General features: G+C 46.2%; 1 protein-coding gene across 6 annotated transcripts in view; it reads left to right on the top strand.

Moving 5' to 3' along the window:
• Positions 1-4,228: 4,228 nt before the first annotated feature.
• Positions 4,229-18,918, top strand: part of PACS2 (phosphofurin acidic cluster sorting protein 2) — a 180,035-nt gene continuing 165,345 nt past the window's right edge. For all 6 annotated transcript variants that reach the window (XM_077824568.1, XM_077824565.1, XM_077824564.1 and 3 more), the window contains exon 1: positions 4,229-4,411. In XM_077824568.1, the coding sequence (XP_077680694.1) occupies positions 4,290-4,411 (122 nt within the window). In that variant the 5' untranslated portion in view covers positions 4,229-4,289. The remainder of the gene's footprint in view (positions 4,412-18,918) is intronic.

Genomic DNA, 18,918 nt, shown 5'->3' with positions numbered 1-18,918 from the left:
GTTTCTGGTATAGGGTGGTGGTTATGTGACCATCGTTTATTAGCACTGTAGTGTCCAGGAAGTGGATCTCTTGTGTGGACTGGTCCAGGCTGAGGTTGATGGTGGTATGGAAATTGTTGAAATCATGGTGGAATTCCTCAAGGGCTTCTTTACCATGGGTCCAGATGATGAAGATGTCATCAATGTAGCACAAGTAGAGTAGGGGCATTAGGGGACGAGAGCTGAGGAAGCGTTGTTCTGAGTCAGCCACAAAAATGTTGGCATACTGTGCGGCCAAGCGGGTACCCATAGCAGTGCCGCTGATTTGAAGGTATACATTGTCCCCAAATGTGAAATAGTTATGGGTGAGGACATAATCAAAGGGGCTGAGAAAGGAGGTGCTGTAGTCATAATGAACAGGCCGGATTATGAACAGGAGGCTGCCAGGCAACTCTCCAACACCACATTCGAAAGGCCACTATCCTCTGATCCCACTGAGGAGTACCAAAAGAAAGAAACTACACCATCTGCTCAAGAAACTCCCTGCTACAGCATGGGAGCAAATCTACATGGACACACCCCCAGAGCCCCAACCAGGGATATTCTATCTGGTACCAAAGATCCCTAAACTTGGAAACCCTTGACGCCTCATCATCTCAGGCATCAGCACTCTTACAGCAGGATTATCTGGCTATTTGGACTCTCTCCTGAGACCCTACGCTACCAGCACTCCTAGCTATCTTCGAGACACCACCGACTTTCTGAGGAAACTACAATGCATTGGTGATCTTCCTGAAAACACCATCCTGGCAACCATGGATGTAGAAGCTCTTTATACCAATATTCCACACAGGATGGACTACAAGCTGTCAAGAACAGTATCCCTGATAAGGCCATGGGACATCTGGTGGCTGAGCTTTGTCCTCACCCACAACCATTTCAGATTTGGGGGCAACTTATACCTTCGAGTCAGTGGCACTGCTATGGGTACCCGCATGGCCCCACAGTATGCCAACATTTTTATGGCCGGCTTAGAACAACGCTTCCTCAGCTCTCATCCCCTAGCGCCCCTCCTCTACTTGTACTACATTGATGACATCATCATATGGACACATGGGAAGGAGGCCCTTGAAGAATTCCACTTGGATTTCAACAATTTCCACCCCACCATCAACCTCAGCCCGGACCAATCCACACAAGAGATCCACTTCCTGGACACTACAGTGCAAATAAGTGATGGTCACAAACACCACCTTATACCAGAAACCTACTGACCGCTACACTTACCTACATGCCTCCAGCTTCCATTATAGTCACATCACATGGTCCATTGTCTACAGCCAAGCCCTAAGATACAACCAGATTTGCTCCAATCCCTCAGACAGAGACAAACACCTACAAGATCTTTATCAAGCATTCTTAAAACTGCAATACCCACCTGGGGAAGTGAGGAAACAGATTGACAGAGCGAGATGGGTATCCAGAAGTTACCTACTACAGAACAGGCCCAACAAGGAAAATAACAGAACACCACTGGCCATCACATACAGTCCCCAGCTAAAGCCTCTCCAGCACATTATCAACGATCTACAACCTATCCTGGAAAACGATCCCTCACGCTCCCAGACCTTCAGAGGTAGGATAGTCCTTGCTTACAGACAGCCCCCCAACCTGAAGCAAATACTCACCAGCAACCACACACCACACCACAGAAACACTAACCCAGGAACCAATCCCTGTAGCAAACCTCGTTGCCTACTCTGTCCCCATATCTACTCTAGTGACACCATCAGAGGACCCAAGCACATCAGCCACACCATCAGAGGCTCATTCACCTGCACATCTACTAATGTTATATATGCCATCATGTGCCAGCAATGCCCCGCTGCCATGTACATTTGCCAAACCGGACAGTCCCTATGTAAAAGAATAAATGGACACAAATAGGACATCAGGAATGGCAACATACAAAAGCCAGTAGGAGAACACCTCAGTCTTCCTGGACATTCTATAACAGATTTGAAAGTAGCCATACTTGGACAAAAAAGCTTCAGAAACAGACTTCAAAGAAAAGGAGTACTTGTGACTCCAGCGAGAAACTGCTGAATTGGAATTCATTTGCAAATTGGATACTATTAATTTAGGCTTAAATAGAGACTGGGAGTGGCTAAGTCATTATGCAAGGTAGCCTATTTCCTCTTGTTTTTTCCTCCCCCCCCCACCCCAGATTTTCTGGTTTAACTTGGATTTAAACTTGGAGAGTGGTCAGTTTGGACGAGCTATTACCAGCAGGAGAGTGAGTCTGTGTGTGTATGGGGGTGGGTTTTTGGAGGGGGGTGAGGGAGTGAGAGAACCTGGATTTGTGCAGGAAATGGCCTAACTTCATTATCATGCACATTGTGTAAAGAGTTGTCACTTTGGATGGGCTATCACCAGCAGGAGAGTGAATTTGTGTGGGGGGGTGGAGGGTGAGAAAACCTGGATTTGTGCTGGAAATGGCCTAACCTGACGATTACTTTAGATAAGCTATTACCAGCAGGACAGTGGGGTGGGAGGAGGTATTGTTTCATATTCTCTGTGTATATATAAAGTCTGCTGCAGTTTCCACGGTATGTATCTGATGAAGTGAGCTGTAGCTCACGAAAGCTCATGCTAAAATAAATTGGTTAGTCTCTAAGGTGCCACAAGTACTCCTTTTCTTTTTGCGAATACAGACTAACACGGCTGTTACTCTGAGACTTCAAAGAGAAACTGCAGATCCAAAATTCATTTTCAAATTTAACACCATTAATTTGGGCTTCAATAGGGACTGGGAGTGGCTGGCTCATTACAAAAGCAGCTTTGCCTCTCCTGGAATTGACACCTCCTTCTCAATTATTGGGACTGGACTACATCTACCCTGATCGAATTGGCCCTGTCAGCATGGTTCTCCACTTCTGTGGTATCATAGAATCATAATAATAGAATATCAGGGTTGGAAGGGACCTTAGAAGGTTATCTAGTCCAACCCCCTGCTCAAAGCAGGACCAATCCCCAATTTTTGCCCCAGATCCCTAAATGGCCCCCTCAAGGATTGAACTCACAACCCTGGGTTTAGCAGGCTCAAAGCATTGATCCATCCCTCTCCCTGTAACTCCCTTCTCTTCATGTGTCAGTATGTTTACATCTTTCAGAGTAGCAGCCGTGTTAGTCTGTTTTCGCAAAAAGAAAAGGGAGGACTTGTGGCACCTTAGAGACTAACACGTTTATTTGAGCATAAGCTTTTGTGAGCTACAGCTCACTTCATCGGTTGCATCCGAAAGCTTATGCTCAAATAAATTGGTTAGTCTCTAAGGTGCCACAAGTACTCCTTTTCTTTATATTTACATCTGCATCTGTAATTTTCACTCCATGCATTTGAAAAAGTGGGTTTTTTACCCACAGAAGCTTATGCCCAAATAAATCTGTAAGTCTTTAAGGTGCTACCGGACTCCTTGTTCGCTTTTCAGGTTCCTGTCCTCTGTGTGTTCCTCCCACATCCCAGGCTCTTCCACACATTTACGAGTTCTTTCTCCCTATGGTTCCCCAGCCTTTCCCGAAACATCCTCGCATCTCTCCCGTCTTATTTTCCTCATGCAGGTTTGTTCTGCTTCCTTCTCCAAACTTCCACTCTCCAGGCTCCCCACGTCTCGAAGACTTTTGCCCTGCAGGCCCTTGTCCAAGCTCCTCCTCTCTTAGCCTTAAGATCCTCCCCTTCAACTCTCCAAATGCCTGCCTTTCCCCAGGCTCTTCCACTTTCCTTCTGCTGACTCCTAGGCTTCTTCTTCCTAAGCACCGCCCCGTGGACTTCTGTCTGTTTCTCTCTCCCCCTTCCCCAAACTCCTCCCTATCTGCAGGCTCTGAAGGGTGAAGACAAAGAGCCATTCTTTAAATAACAACTCGAGTACTCAAACAGGAAGCTTCTACCATTACTGAGCTCCCCGCTGCAACACAGCCTTATCTTCTCGGGTAAGGCTGGAAGACCCGGGACTCAATAACCCCTCCATACAGACCGGTCCCCTCTTCGCTCCGAGTCCTGTACCACCGTCCAGCCACTGCACCTTTTCTGCCGGGGCTTGTACTCCAAGCTCCGCTCTCCCATAAGCCCCGCCCCTTATCTACCTAGGCCCCTCCCTTCTCCACGCTCCTCCCTCACGCAGCGCTCTGGCCCCGCCCCCTCCATGTGACCCTGGCCGGCCGCGGTAGGCGCGGCGTAGTGACCGGTCGGGGGGTGCGTTCGTCTCGCTGCAGGCGGCTGCCGGCTCCGCTGCGGGAGCGAGGCGGCTGTGGCGATGGCGGCGGAGCGGGGCCGCCTGAGCTTCCCGGGCGGCGCCGGGGTGCTGAGCCGCCCGGTGCCCATGAACCTATTCGCCACCTGGGAGATCGACGGTTCCAGCCCCAGCTGCGTCCCCAGGTTAGCCCCGGGCCGAGCCGCCGCCGCCCCCCTCCGCTCCCGGGTAGGCCTGCACCGGGGCAGCCCCTGCCGCGGGCTGCCTGCAACCCCCATGGCGGTCCGGGCCCCGTCCCTGCCCCTAGGCCAGGCCGAGCCTGCGGGCTCCCCGCCCACAGTGGACCAGGCGGGGCAGCCCCCCGTGCCCCCGGTTCCTCCTCCCCGCGGAGCCCCCTTCCCTTCCAGCTCTGGGCCGGGGGGGGGGGTCCGCAGGACCCGTGAGAGCCCTGGGTGTGCTCCTGACGGGACCCTCGTGTTGGTCCTGGCTGCCCTGCCCCGGGAGGCTGCCCCGGCGTGGGGGGGACCTGCCCCGGACCCCCTGCTAGGCGGGGAGAGCCTGGCTGTGTTCAGGGCGCGGGGCCCAGCTCAGGGCTCGGATTCAGCTCTGGATGTGCCGTTAGTTAGCACTGAGGTGGGGACCGCTCCTGCAGGCAGGCAGTGCCCCGCTCCTCCGCAGCCGTGCTTGTTCCCTCACAGACCGCTCAGCCCTGGGGCTGCTCTGGGGCATGTCCGCCTCTATGCACCTGTCCTGCCCCACCTCTGTACCCAGATGGGCAGCCTAAGCCCCAGCTGTGTTCCCTAGATGCGTGCCTGTGAGGTCTGTACCTGGAGGGGGTAGGGGGGAGGGAGCATGGGGTTAGGGTTGTGTGTCTGGAGGGACTGGGTGAGTGCCTTGTGGGTGGACTGGAAAGGGCACTTCTTGTTGGTTGGGTGGTAAGGCATGTGAATTGACATGAATGGGCAGGGGAGGCTTGGTTTAGCTGGTGACATCCTGGCTTTCGGGACTGCATCTGTTGATTAGCTTCTGTTTGCAAATTCCTTAATTTTTAATAGTACTTACTAGCATCTTCCCGTTCGTTACTTGTTATTTATTTGTGTGGGTATTAGTTGTTCAAAAATGAACTGGCATGAGAACACCTTAAGCTGTGTGAAATGGGGCTTTGTGGTGGGTGGGATGATGGAAAAAGGGTGTGGGTGGGAGTTTAGCTGGGCAGCAGTGCACCTTACTTGCATTGTCACACTGGTCCCATTGTTTAGCCCTGACATCTCCCTCATGCTCCCCCAGCCCAGATAAACTTCTGTTGTCAGGGTTTTTATGATCATAACACAAGAAAAAACATAAAAGCAAGCTTCCTAAATTAATATCAAGTCATGTTTTCTTGTTTCTAGAGACAAATCCTCAGCCTGGCTTTTTATGATAAAAATGACACAAACTGGATGTGAACAATGGGCAGACAGGTTGATGGATGGAATGCTGTGAACTAGGCATTCAGGGAACTTTGGCAGGCAGCAGCACTGGGAGGAGAGTCACTGGGGAACCCCCACTGCTGAGCCATGCTCCCTAGACTCATGTCATTGTCTGTGCTCCCTTATCCCAGTACTCCAGAGATGTCTGTGTTCAACCCCAGGCTTCAACAGTCCATGAGAATAGGAATGCGACCACAGGTAAACTACAGGGTCTAAAGAAAAGGAGTACTTGTGGCACCTTAGAGACGAACAAATTTATTTGAGCATAAGCTTTCGTGAGCTACAGCTCACTTCATCGGGTTTAAGGGACTTTAGGACATGAGGGGCATAGAATCTGGAGGTTGCCTGCTTTTCATTTTCACTGCTGTTCACTCAGTAAAAAGATCTCTGGCTCCATGTGCAGAGTAAACAGGTGTCCCAACTTCGTTTGGTGCTCCCCACCTTGGGGTAGATTAGCAGATAGTTGCTGCTCCCTTTACTCTTTACCCATTAGTACTCAATTAGATTGAGCAGAGAATATTGGGTTGGTGGGCTGCTGCCCTGTACATGTGAGCTGCTCTCACAGCCATTTTCACCAGAGGCCAAATTGTGAGCATGGTGAGCTTTCAAGTAGTGGCCTGCTGCTTTACTTTAAGAGGGGCAGAATGTTTGCAGCTTTCCCTATTAACGCTGACCCCTTCTTTTGCCCCTTGTATGCCCTCTTCCTGAAATGAGTCTGCCACACTAGTTGAGAAATGCACAAGCTTTTAATCAGTATCTTGTAACAGTTTTGTCTGAATATGTTATACCAGATGTCTAGGCTTCTGGTAATCAGGCTGAAAGTGCATTTCCATTCTATCAACCTCTTTTCACTTGCTCATAACTCTCCAAACTTTCTGGGCTGATATTTCCATGCTTGGTATCTGCCCAAAGGGAAATATATTTGAATGTTTGAGGAAGATCCCTTTATTTGTCGTCTTGTTTGTGTAGGAAAAAATATTCTCTCCTTTTTTTTTTTCTCAGCAGGGTCACACCAAAAATGATGGGGTTTTGGCAGGTGACAGTGACAAGAGTTCTTGAAATGATACTGTCTTTGCTTGGTTTAGGGGGAAACAAATGAATATAGGAGTGAAATCACCAAGTATGCCCAGTAATCTAACATTTTAGCAGACACCCCAACAAGCTCTATATTTATTGTGACTTTAAAGTAGCCTGAGAAGACTCAAGGTGTGTTGTCAGGTTTCTAGTGTGACAGTTTGAATGAGTGTGATCATCACTTTTTCAGTTAAACACACACACAACAAAATCCTTCAAATCCCTACTTTAGCATCAGGAACAGGAGGAGATTGTTGGGAACTGGGAGAAATTGTAGTTCCCGCAATTATAAGAGACCTCCACAATTCTGGCTACATTCTGCAAATTAAACTCTGAAAAGTTTTCTCTTGCTGCAATCATCCAATCTATTTATGTACATGATGATTCTGCTTTTATAACTCAGCCTTGTTAAAAAACAACAACAACAACAACAAAACCTAAGTACCTCAAGGAGGTGTGTATTTCAAATGGTGACTGGGATTAGTTGGAGACTAACATCACTAGAGACAATTTTTATTTCTAAAACCCAAACAAATAAAATACAAAGTGAGGGCTGGGAGGAAGGCTGAATTTGGCTGGGTGGACGTTGGTAATGGCTGGGGGACTGATGGAGATGGCTGCAGAAAGCTGGGCGTAAGAAAACTTGAATTTGTGTGTGTGGAACTGGGGTTTGAGGGAAGCTGGGTTATGGGAGTGTCTGGGGATATCTGGGAAGGAAACTGGATTTGTGAGAGTCTGGCGATAGAAGCCATAGGGCACATTGTGAAACCCAGTGGGTGTCTAAGGACTGGGGGCAACTGAGACCTATTTGGTGGTTGGTGCTGGGTATGGGAGTCTGGTCGGTTCCACCCTGCCTCCTCCCTGTGGTTGCTGTCACTGCCTGCTCCTCATGGTGCTGTTTCCAGGTCCAACAGGGGGAGCAGCAGACAGAAGCTGCTTGGCTGCATGCTTCCCCCCCAGGTGCCACAGCGGCGTCTGGTGGCCGAACCATAATTGTCAGATGTTGCTGCAGCCCATTTGGATGCAGAATATTCAGTCTGGGCCGTGGGAATGCGTGTCACCCTGCAGGTGTGAATTTTGTGAGAGACGTATGACACTTGGCAGGTCTGCAAAACGCAGTAGACTAATAAAACACTGAGTGCACAGCCAAAACTAAGTCAAAAATTGAAAAGTTGAGGTTCCTACAGAAACATTAGTTTGGTGTCAGTGCATCTGTATTTTATGCTGCACATTTTAGAACAAACAATAATATGCTACACAGTTAATCAGAAATAAAAAATATTCCGTATGTGTGTGTGTATATATATATAAATGCTGCTGTGTTAAGTTGTTCAGTGAACCTTTATTAGCCTTTCCTGGCTGTTTTAACTCTACCTGTTAACATTACATCAGACTACTGTTTTGCGTTTCATTGTATGTGGTCCAGGTGCTACATAAGAACACAAAGGTGTCTGTGATTGGAGAGGGCAAGATATTAAAAAAGGAGCGCTAAAGTTACTTTCCTAAGACTATATTTAAGTTCAGGCACTCATCTTTGAAACTTTTGACCATGAATATTGCAAGTATCACCTCCTGGGATGCAGGAATGTCCTTGAGACATGCTATAATCAAAAGGTGACATTAGAAGACACAATATACTCTATGAGAATGAGAGCTCCCTCTTCAAGCAGACATCTGTGAATACATGGAGGAGAGTGGAGAGGAAAATGGGCTTGGTGTTTTCCTTTGGATTTTCATTGGCTGCAATTTCTCTTCTGTGCGCCTGTTGACTTTTAAGACTCTTCAAACTCCACTGCTTTGAACTCAGTAAAAAGTCAGAGAATCGGTGGAATATGCAGAAGGATCATGCTTTGGGAGGGAACATTTCCTTCCCTTTTAAAAAGTTTAGGTTAGTGTAGATAAATCTCTAGAGACATTTGTTTCCATTTCAGAGACATTCCTACCCTGTTGGCATACAGCAATAGAGGGGAGCAGTGATTGGACCAGCAAGTGCTTGCTTTATTGGAATACATAATTGGGGCTAAGTGCCTGCAGTTATTTTTTTTCTCAACACACACACGCACTGGGGAATGTGACATATTTTGGAATGCTTTTGTGGACAAGAGCTTGCCAATAAAGGAAATAAAAGGCAACGGTCTCATTCAGTGAATTGCCCTGTGTAGCTGGTATGAAGCCTTGAGTGTTGTGGGTGGACTGGTACACTGAGAGTTGATTGACTGGAATGCTTTGCTCATTTTGTCCAGTTGATCGCTGATTAGCAGACTTTGTGGTGGATAATGTATGCAATATCACTCTTCACAAGGATGAGAGGAAGATCTCCTTTTAGTTTTGATTTACTGGAAGTCCAGCCAGTTCATGTGGACTTACTAAAACTTGAAGGGCTAAGTATCTAGTTGCTTTACGGGGAGAAATGTTCTCAGAAGCCATATTTAGTTTGTGAAAAATAGTGGCAAAGAACTGTAGTTTTCTTCAGTGACACATAGCTCAGTTAAATCTTTGTGTCCCCTGTGCTTGATTCTTTGTACATTAGGTGGAAGGGAGTGTGGTTTCTCTTTGAAAGAGAGGGATCAGCTTCTTTGTGTAACAAATGATTTAATGTGCTTATTCTTCTGTTGATGTCAGCTGTTTTTTTTTTTTAAAAGTACTTTGTGGACAGTTGTTGCTGTATGTATAAAAGTACTTCTGTGGTATTAGCGACCATAATACCTCAGTCATGCAGAGCAGGCTGTTGATATCACTCCATCAAAACCATATGCTGCAGCTATGTTAAAACTATGTAGCCTTTCTGGATTTTAGCCCTCTGGCTTCCTACCCATCTGATAGTGACAGACACAGCTTTCCTTTATGTATATAATAGCTTTCTTGGGCCTGATATTTAGAGGAATTGGGTATGTGTAGCACCCATTGCCTTAAATTGGAGTTGTGAGTAATCAACTTCTCAGAAAATCAAGTTCCTTGTTTCAGTCATTGCAATCACATCACTGGTGTTACCTTATCAACAAAGAGTCTTGACAAGTATATTTCAGAGGGAAGAAGCTGTCTACCTGTTTCTTCCCTACTAGTCTCACTCTTGTGCAATGAACTGCTGTTTTTAGAGGAGGGATATATTGCATAACATTTCCTCTAAAACTTTTAAAAAATGATTTTGAGAAAAGAAACTAGAGTTGTATGTTTCTCGAATTATGCTGCTGATTCAAGACGCAGCATGGTCAAGTTGTCTGAAGACAGAATTTGCAACTGTAAAATCCCGACTTCTCATTCAGAGTTTGCCACTGACTTGTATGATTTTAGTTAACTGCTCCTGCCTCAGTTTCCCCAATCTGAAAAATGGAGATTCATTTGTTACCGTTTGCAAACTGCTTTGAAGGTGGAAAGTGCTGTGTAAGTTGGCTATTCTACTATGGTGAATGTGACAACCTCCCCATTTTGAGAGAACATTTTGAGGCCCTAACACTGGGAGATTGAGGGGGATGGCTGGGGAAGTGGAGGAGGTGGTCTCAAGACTGTAAGAGACTGTCTTGCTAAGTGATCTCCAGAATAAAAAATGTGGTTGGATTAATATTTTCATCCATGACAGGGTTTGCATTAGGCTATTGATCTGTTTCTAGCATGTTTGAAAGCACTCAAACTTGGTCTCTCACATACATCTTATTGGGGTAAGTTTGTTTCCTCATACATCACTGGGAGAAATCAAGGAAGCAAACTGAATAGAGCTCAGAAGAAGTTAGTGTTATAAATAAGCTGAGATTTCTTTGTTCATCAGTGTAGTGTATGAGCACTTCAGTGTTAACTTTCCTTCAACACACATAAGAGGTAGTGAAATATTATCTCCATTTTGCAGATAAAGATCTGAGGGACAGAGAGGGGAAAGTGACTTGCTTTAGGTCATCCAGGAAGCTTTTGGTGAAGGTGGGAATAGAACTGAGTTAGCCCAGTGCCTTAAGTCAAAGACCAACCTTCAGCTGATCATGGGTCACTGGGGTGAAGGAAAGCAAAAACTTGACAGTTAGGAAGAAAGATCAGAGGGAAAATATGGAGCGTCTCAACCTAGTCACTCCACATATAGTCTGTGCTTGAAGAGGAACTGTAGCCCAGCAAATGAGCAAGAAGCAAATGCTGAAAACTTTTCAGAGTGCCATTATGTTCCTCTGTAAACCCTGGTCTGTATTTTCTAAACGCATCTCATAGTTTGCCTTTGCATGGGAAGTTGGCCTGTTAGTCTGCTTATTTGCGTCATGTCTTGGCAGCTCTTCTAATTCCTATGGGCCAAATTCTGCCACTCTTATGACTGACCTTCTTGGGAGGGTAGTTACTATGGAATTAATGATCATCTGCCAAATAATGCTGCATTGCCAGGCCCGCTGTTATCCTCAGTCTTTCTCTTAGCTTTAGTGAAAATCCTGGACTGAGGAATTCCTCTGGGCCTCTAACAAATCTTCCATTTTTTTTAATGAAGCTGGGATCAGAAGAAAAATAGGGAGTGGAGAATTGGAGGTGAATTTGACTATTGGGAGACCAGCAAGCTTGGATAGTGGTCCTGTTAGTTTACTTCCCCGTGTTTTCTCTCTCCCTGAAAGCTACTGTAATTGTTATGCAGTCTTTACTGTCTTCTCCGTCTTTCAGTATAACATGCATTGCTGTTGTCATTTGGCTGATAAATGCCATTTCTCAAGCAGTGGTGTGGGATTTTTAGTCCAAATGGATCTTAATGCAGACAATAAGTGGCTTAAATCTAATTGAAAGTGATAACATGAAGCTCATCTTGTAGTGAGGTTTAATTGGATTACAGTAATATACAGTAATTATGTGGAGACTCACAGGGCATGGAGCCAGTTTCACCATGAGAGAATGGAACCTCACTAGTTGCTAGCTTGTTTATTGAAAATTGGGTAGTCACCGAGAGAATTGGCTGATAGGTAAATAAACAAGTGACACTAGTTGCTGGGAGACTTTGGAAACTACTTGGTCCATCTTTGAGTGTTGCATAGATCCCCTCTTGGGATGAGTGCATCCATCTGCATGGAAGCGGATAACCCTTTGGGAAACGGTGGCTCTTAAGAGCTGCAAGTGTGCCTTATAGATCCCAGTGTTTGGAAATGAAGGTACGCGTAACCATAGATTCATAGATACTAAGATCAGAAGAGACCATTATGATCATCTAGTCCGACCTCCTGCACAACGCAGGCCACAGAATCTCACCCACCCACTTCTGCGAAAAACCTCTCACCTATGTCTGAGCTATTGAAGTCCTCAAATTGTGGTTTAAAGACTTCAAGGAGCAGAGAATCCTCCAGCAAGTGACCCGTGCCCCATGCTACAGAGAAAGGTGAAAAACCTCCAGGGCCTTTTCCAATCTGCCCTGGAGGAAAATTCCTTCCCGACCCCAAATATGGTGATCAGCTAAACCCTGAGCATATGGGCAAGATTCACCAGCCAGATACTACAGAAAATTCTTTCCTGGGTAACTCAGATCCCACCCCGTCTAACATCCTATCACAGGCCATTAGGCCTATTTACCATGAATATTTAAAGATCAGTTAATTACCAAAATCATGTTGTTCCAAGATACCATCTCGTCCATAAATTTATTGAGTTTAATCTTAAAGCCAGGTAGATCTTTTGCCCCCCACTGCTTCCCTTGGAAGGCTATTCCAAAACTTCACTCCTCTGATGGTTAGAAACCTTTGTCTAATTTCAAGTCTAAAATTTCCAGTGACCAGATTATATCCATTTGTTCTTGTGTCCACATTGGTACTGAGCTTAAATAATTCCTCTCCCTCTCTGGTATTTATCCCTCTGATGTATTTATAGAGAGCAATCATATCTCCCCTCAACCTTCTTTTAGTTAGGCTAAACAAGCCAAGCTCCTTGAGTCTCCTTTCATAAGACAGATTTTCCATTCCTTGGATCATCCTAGTAGCCCTTCTCTGTACCTGTTCCAGTTTGAATTCATCCTTCTTAAACATGGGAGACCAGAACTGCACACAGTATTCCAGGTGAGGTCTCACCAGTGCCTTGTATAACGGTACTAAAACCTCCTTATCTCTACTGGAAATACCTCGCCTGATGCATCCCAAGATCTCATTGGCTTTTTTCACAGCCATATCACATTGCCTTTCATGAGCTGGAAGCGGTGAGTCAGGATCTCCATCTCACCCAACTATTTCAGCCTTTCTTTGAAAAACTACCTAGCAAACTCATAGCAGCTCATTCCACACAGTTGAGTGTCTTATCTAGATCAGAACTATGCCGTGGTAGCTGTGCGGTGACTGGCTGGGCTGCTCATTCTTTCTCTTACCCAATTGTTGCCAGTCAGAATTCCAGGCTTTAAATGCTTTCTGCTTGCAGGACAGATGTCTGTTTCAGATCAGCAAGTCCAAAGCTTTTTACATCTTTGTGCCATATATTTGACTGGGAATGATACCACTTGTGCAGCCTTTGTCCCACCAAACCCCTGGAGAAAAGACATTGCTCCATCTGTTCCTCCTTGAGGCATTAAATGTCAGTGCAACTATTGTGGGACAAACACAGACTGGCTTATTTCAGCTCCTTTGGTGCAAAAATGGGGAGAGAAGCATGCAGTATAATGGGGTGATAGCACAGATATAGTTATTTTTATGACCATAGTGCAGGGGTGGCCAACCTGAGCCTGAGAGAGAGCCAGAATTTACCAATGTACATTGCCAAAAAGCCACAGTAATATGTTTGCAGCCACGCCCCTCCCCCCAATGAGCTCCCAGTGCCTCCCGCCCACCGGCAGCCCTGCTGATCAACACCTCCCCCTCCCTCCCCACACCTCCCAATTAGCTGTTTTGTGGCATGCAGGAGTCTGCTGGGGGCGGGGAGGAGGAGCGAAGGCATGGCAGACTCAGGGGAGGAGGCGGGGGCTGTGGCAGAGCCAGGGGTTGGGCAGTGAGCACCCCCTGGCACATTGGAAAGTTGGTGCCTGTAGCTCCAGCCCCAGAGTTGGGACCTAGACAAGGAGCCGCCTATTAACTTCTGAAGAGCCACATGTGGCTCCGGAGCCACCGGTTGGCCACCCCTGCCGTAGCGTCTAGGAGCCCTAGTCTCAGATCAGGATTCCATGATGCTAGGTTCTGTACAGACACAGAACAAGAAAAAAGAACAGGAGTACTTGTGGCATCTTCGAGACTAACAAATTTATTAGAGCCTAAGCTTTCGTGGGCCACAGCCCACTTCATTGGATGCACAGAATGGAACATATAGTAAGATACATACATACAGATAAGTTGGAAGTTACCATACAAACTGTGAGAGGCTTATATATTTATTCAAGTGACACCATCATAGGACCTAATCACATTAGCCACACCATCGGGGGCTCGTTCACCTGCACATCTACCAATGTGATATATGCCATCATGTGCCAGCAATGCCCCTCTGCCATGTACATTGGCCAAACGGGACAGTCTCTATGCAAAAGAATAAAAGGACACAAATCTGACATCAGGAATCATAACATTCAAAAACTGGTAGAACACTTCAGCCTCTCTGGCCACTCAGTAAAAGATTTAAGGGTGGCAATTTTGCAACAGAAAAGCTTCAAAAACAGACTCCAAGGAGAAACTGCTGAGCTTGAATTAATATGCAAACTAGATACCATTAACTTGGGTTTGAATAGAGACTGGCAGTGGCTGGTTCATTACACATATTGAATCTATTTCCTTAAGTTAAAAGAAAAGGAGTACTTGTGGCACCTTAGAGACTAACCAATTTATTTGAGCATGATCTTTCGTGAGCTACAGCTCCCTTTATCGGATGCATACCGTGGAAACTGCAGAAGACATTATATACACACAGAGACCATGAAACAATACCTCCTCCCACCCCGCTGTCCTGCTGGTAATAGCTTATCTAAAGTGATCATCAAGTTGGGCCATTTGTTTCCACGGTATGCATCCGATGAAGTGAGCTGCAGCTCACGAAAGCTCATGCTCAAATAAATTGGTTAGTCTCTAAGGTGCCACAAGTACTCCTTTTCTTTTTGCGAATACAGACTAACACGGCTGTTACTCTGATTCCTTAAGTTAAGTATCCTCACACCTTCTTGTCAACTGTCTAAATGGGCCATCTTGATTATCACTACAAAAGTTTTTTTTTCTCCTGCTAATAATAGCTCATCTTAACTAATTAGCCTCTCACAGTTTGTATGGTAACTTCCAACTTATCTGTGTGCGTATGTGTGTGTGTGTGTGTGTATATGTGTGTGTGTGTGTATATATATACACACACACACACACATATATATCTTACTATATGTTCCATTCTATGCATCTGATGAAGTGGGCTGTAGCCCACGAAAGCTTATGCTCTAATAAATGTGTTAGTCTTTAAGTTGCCACGAGTACTCCTGTTTTTTGCAGATACAGACTAACACAGCTGCTACTCTGAAACCTGTCAGAACAAGAAAGCAGTCCCTGACCCAAAGAGCTTACAATCCAAGTATAAGGCAAGAGATAGATACAGACCAACATGAAAAATACAAGGAAACAATGAGACAATACGGTCAGCATGGGAGGCTATGGTCTCAGCACACCAGGACCCTAACCATTGTCATTGTTTTTCTAGGTATCACGCTAAAGTGTTTTGAAGAGGGATTTGAAGGAGGATGAGTTAGTTCCGCAAAGGGTTATGGGCAGCTCCTCTCAGGCATGGGAGGCAGCATAAGAGAAAGTAGGGAGGTGCTTGTTTGAAAATTTAACAAGTGGGCAATAGAGGCTGATCTAAGGCAGGAGTCAAGGGATTCAAGGGTGCTGGGGACATGGTCAAAGTGATGGGCTTTGAAAATGATCTTTGCAGCAATATTCTGAATGGATATAAGCAAGGGAGGACTGCATTGGTCAATTACAGAAGAAAGAGTGTTGCTTTAATTGAGAGGTGAGATGAGAGGCTGGACAAGAGTTTTAGCTGTGTGGATGGATAGGAAATGTGTCTGAGACATCATGCTGAAAGAATCTGAAAGGCTTAGACATAGTTTGGATGTGAGGTCCTACAGAAAGTTTCTAGTCGAAGATGATGATCCGGTTTTTGCCCGGGAGACAAATGGAATGGTAATGTCCACTGTGATCGAGAAAAGGTAGTAGGATGGTCTTGGGGACAGGGACCATTTAAGAGCTCTATTTTTGCAATGTTGAGTTTAAGCTGATGGCTGGACATCCGGGAGGAGATGTCAGAGAAATGGGCTTTGATTTCCTTTTGGACAGATGGAGACTTGTCTGGAGTAGAGAGATAGATCTGAGAGTCATCAGCCAAGAGATGGTAGTTGAATTTGTGTTTATGGATGGGATTACCCAGGTTAATTATATATGTTGAGACTAGCTTATTGTTTAACAGCCTATATTTTAAAGTGCTTAAAAAAGCCCCATGCTTCCTGGATTGTCTTGAAAATTGCTGTGCACATCCAGCCATGCACAAACTGCAGTAAGCATTAAAATGGTATTCTAACCCCAAAGACAGAATTTTTGTAGTCCTTTTTCATAGAACCATAGAATGTCAGGGTTGGAAGGGACCTCAGGAGGTCATCTAGTCCAACCCCCTGCTCAAAGCAGGACCAATCCCCAATTAAATCATCCCAGCCAGGGCTTTGTCAAGCCTGACCTTAAAAACTTCTAAGGAAGGAGATTCCACCACCTCCCTAGGTAACGCATTCCAGTGTTTCACCACCCTCCTAGTGAAAAAGTTTTTCCTAATATCCAACCTAAACCTCCCCCACTGCAACTTGAGACCATTACTCCTTGTTCTGTCATCTGCTACCACTGAGAACAGTCTAGATCCATCCTCTTTGGAACTCCCTTTCAGGTAGTTGAAAGCAGCTATCAAATCCCCCCTCATTCTTCTCTTCCACAGACTAAATAATCTCAGTTCCCTCAGCCTCTCCTCATAACTCATGTGTTCCAGTCCCCTAATCATTTTTGTTGCCCTCTGCTGGACTCTTTCCAATTTTTCCACATCCTTCTTGTAGTGTGGGGCCCAAAACTGGACACAGTACTCCAGATGAGGCCTCACCAATGTCGAATAGAGGGGAACGATCACGTCCCTCGATCTGCTGACAATGCCCCTACTTATACATCCCAAAATGCCATTGGCCGTCTTGGCAACAAGGGTACACTGTTGACTCATATCCAGCTTCTCGTCCACTGTGGCCCCTAGGTCCTTTTCTGCAGAACTGCTGCCGAGCCATTCGGTCCCTAGTCTGTATCAGCGCATGGGATTCTTCCATCCTAAGTGCAGGACTCTGCACTTGTCCTTGTTGAACCTCATCAGATCTCTTTTGGCCCAATCCTCTAATTTGTCTAGGTCCCTCTGTATCCTATCCCTACCCTCCAGCGTATTTACCTCTCCTCCCAGTTTAGTGTCATCTGCACACTTGCTGAGGGTGCAATCCACACCATCCTCTAGATCATTTATGAAGATATTGAACAAAACCGGCCCGAGGACTGACCCTTGGGGCACTCCACTTGATACTGGCTGCCAGCTGGACATGGAGCCATTGATTACTACCCGTTGAGCCTGACAATCTAGTCAACTTTCTCTCCACCTTATAGTCCATTCATCCAGCCCATTCTTCTTTAACTTGCTGGCAAGAATACTGTGGAAGACGGTGTCTAAGCTTTGCTAAAGTCGAGGAAGAACATGTCCACTGCTTTCCCCTCATCCACAGAGCCAGTTATCTCGTCATAGAAGACAATTAGATTAGTCAGGCATGACTTGCCCTTGGTGAATCCATGCTGACTGTTCCTGATCACTTTCCTCTTCTCTAAGTGCTTCAGAATTGATTCCTTGAGGACCCGCTCCATGATTTTTCCAGGGACTGAGGTGAGGCTGACTGGCCTGTAGTTCCCCGGATCCTCCATCTTCCCTTTTTTAAAGATGGGCACTACATTACCCTCTTTCCAGTCGTCCGGGACTTCCCCCGATCGCCATGAGTTTTCAAAGATAATGGCCAATGGCTCTGCAATCACATCCGCCAATTCCTTTAGCACTCTCGGATGCAGCGCATCCGGCCCCATGGATTTGTGCTCGTCCAGCTTTTCTAAATAGTCCTGAACCACTTCTTTCTCCACAGAGGGCTGGTCACCTCCTCCCCATGCTGAGCTGCCCAGTGCAGTAGTCTGGGAGCTGACCTTTTTCACCCCATTATAATGGAAACCTTGTTGCGACCTTCACTGTGGTGGTACTATTGCCACACCATAATATTGCTGTGCCGCATCAGGGCCAGGATAGAGTTATTGGTGTAAGCTGGGGTCCTTTAGATCAAGGGGTTCCCAACGTACAGCCTATGCTGATCTTTTTTCAATTTTCAAAATGCTCTAAAAACCACATGCGTGGCAAGATTCTTGAGTACTGGTACTCCAACAGGGGCTGGGGTACCTTTTGAGAGAAGGGGGAGAACATCCACTGAGATGTTCCCAGGAAGTCTACTTGTGCTCATGGTCCCCTATTATTCCCGCTTCCCCCCAAAACAGGGGAAATTAATGCCCTCAGAACTTTGTTAATGCAGAATTAAGGTTGATCAGGAACCCCTCCTACCCTTCCAGAATGTTGAGTGCCTGGTACTCCTGAAAACCATGAAACACAGATCACATGGCATCCACCCCCATTATGCAACCCTAACTCTGCCCTCTTTCAGTGATGTCCTGCCTGCTCTGATGGATACTGTCGCACTCTATCCATATGATACGGAGCACTGCAGGGACACAGCACTTGGGTATATTAGGAGAAACTGTCAGACCAGGTCCTCGCTAAAGCAAAAGTTGTGGGAGATGAGTTTAGTCAACACAAGCTGGCTACGTCTATTCTTATCCGCCGTTTCACCTGTTCTGCCTAGATGACCCTCAGGTGTCCAGAGTTACCTACACTTGTTCCAAGGATCCTTTCTGGAGCATCACCTGCACTTACCTCTGTACCAGCCTGCTGCCAATTCCTGTGGCAAGAATAATCTGTTGTGCTCCTCTGCTTGCAGAGCAGACATCACTCAGCACAGAAACTAGTGGTTCATGATCCCTCTTTGTGTAGATGCATCTCTCCATGTATTGCAGTGTGAGCTATTGTGACCTACTGCAAGTAATCCCTGCACCAGTGAATGCAGTTTCCCTAACACACTGAAGGGCTGTTGGAGTGCAGGCAGA

Source organism: Eretmochelys imbricata, chromosome 8 (assembly GCF_965152235.1).
Source record: "Eretmochelys imbricata isolate rEreImb1 chromosome 8, rEreImb1.hap1, whole genome shotgun sequence".
NCBI lineage: Eukaryota > Metazoa > Chordata > Testudines > Cheloniidae > Eretmochelys > Eretmochelys imbricata.
The sequence above is the reverse complement of the archived record's forward strand: the minus strand, read 5'-3'. Positions and strand labels throughout refer to the sequence as shown.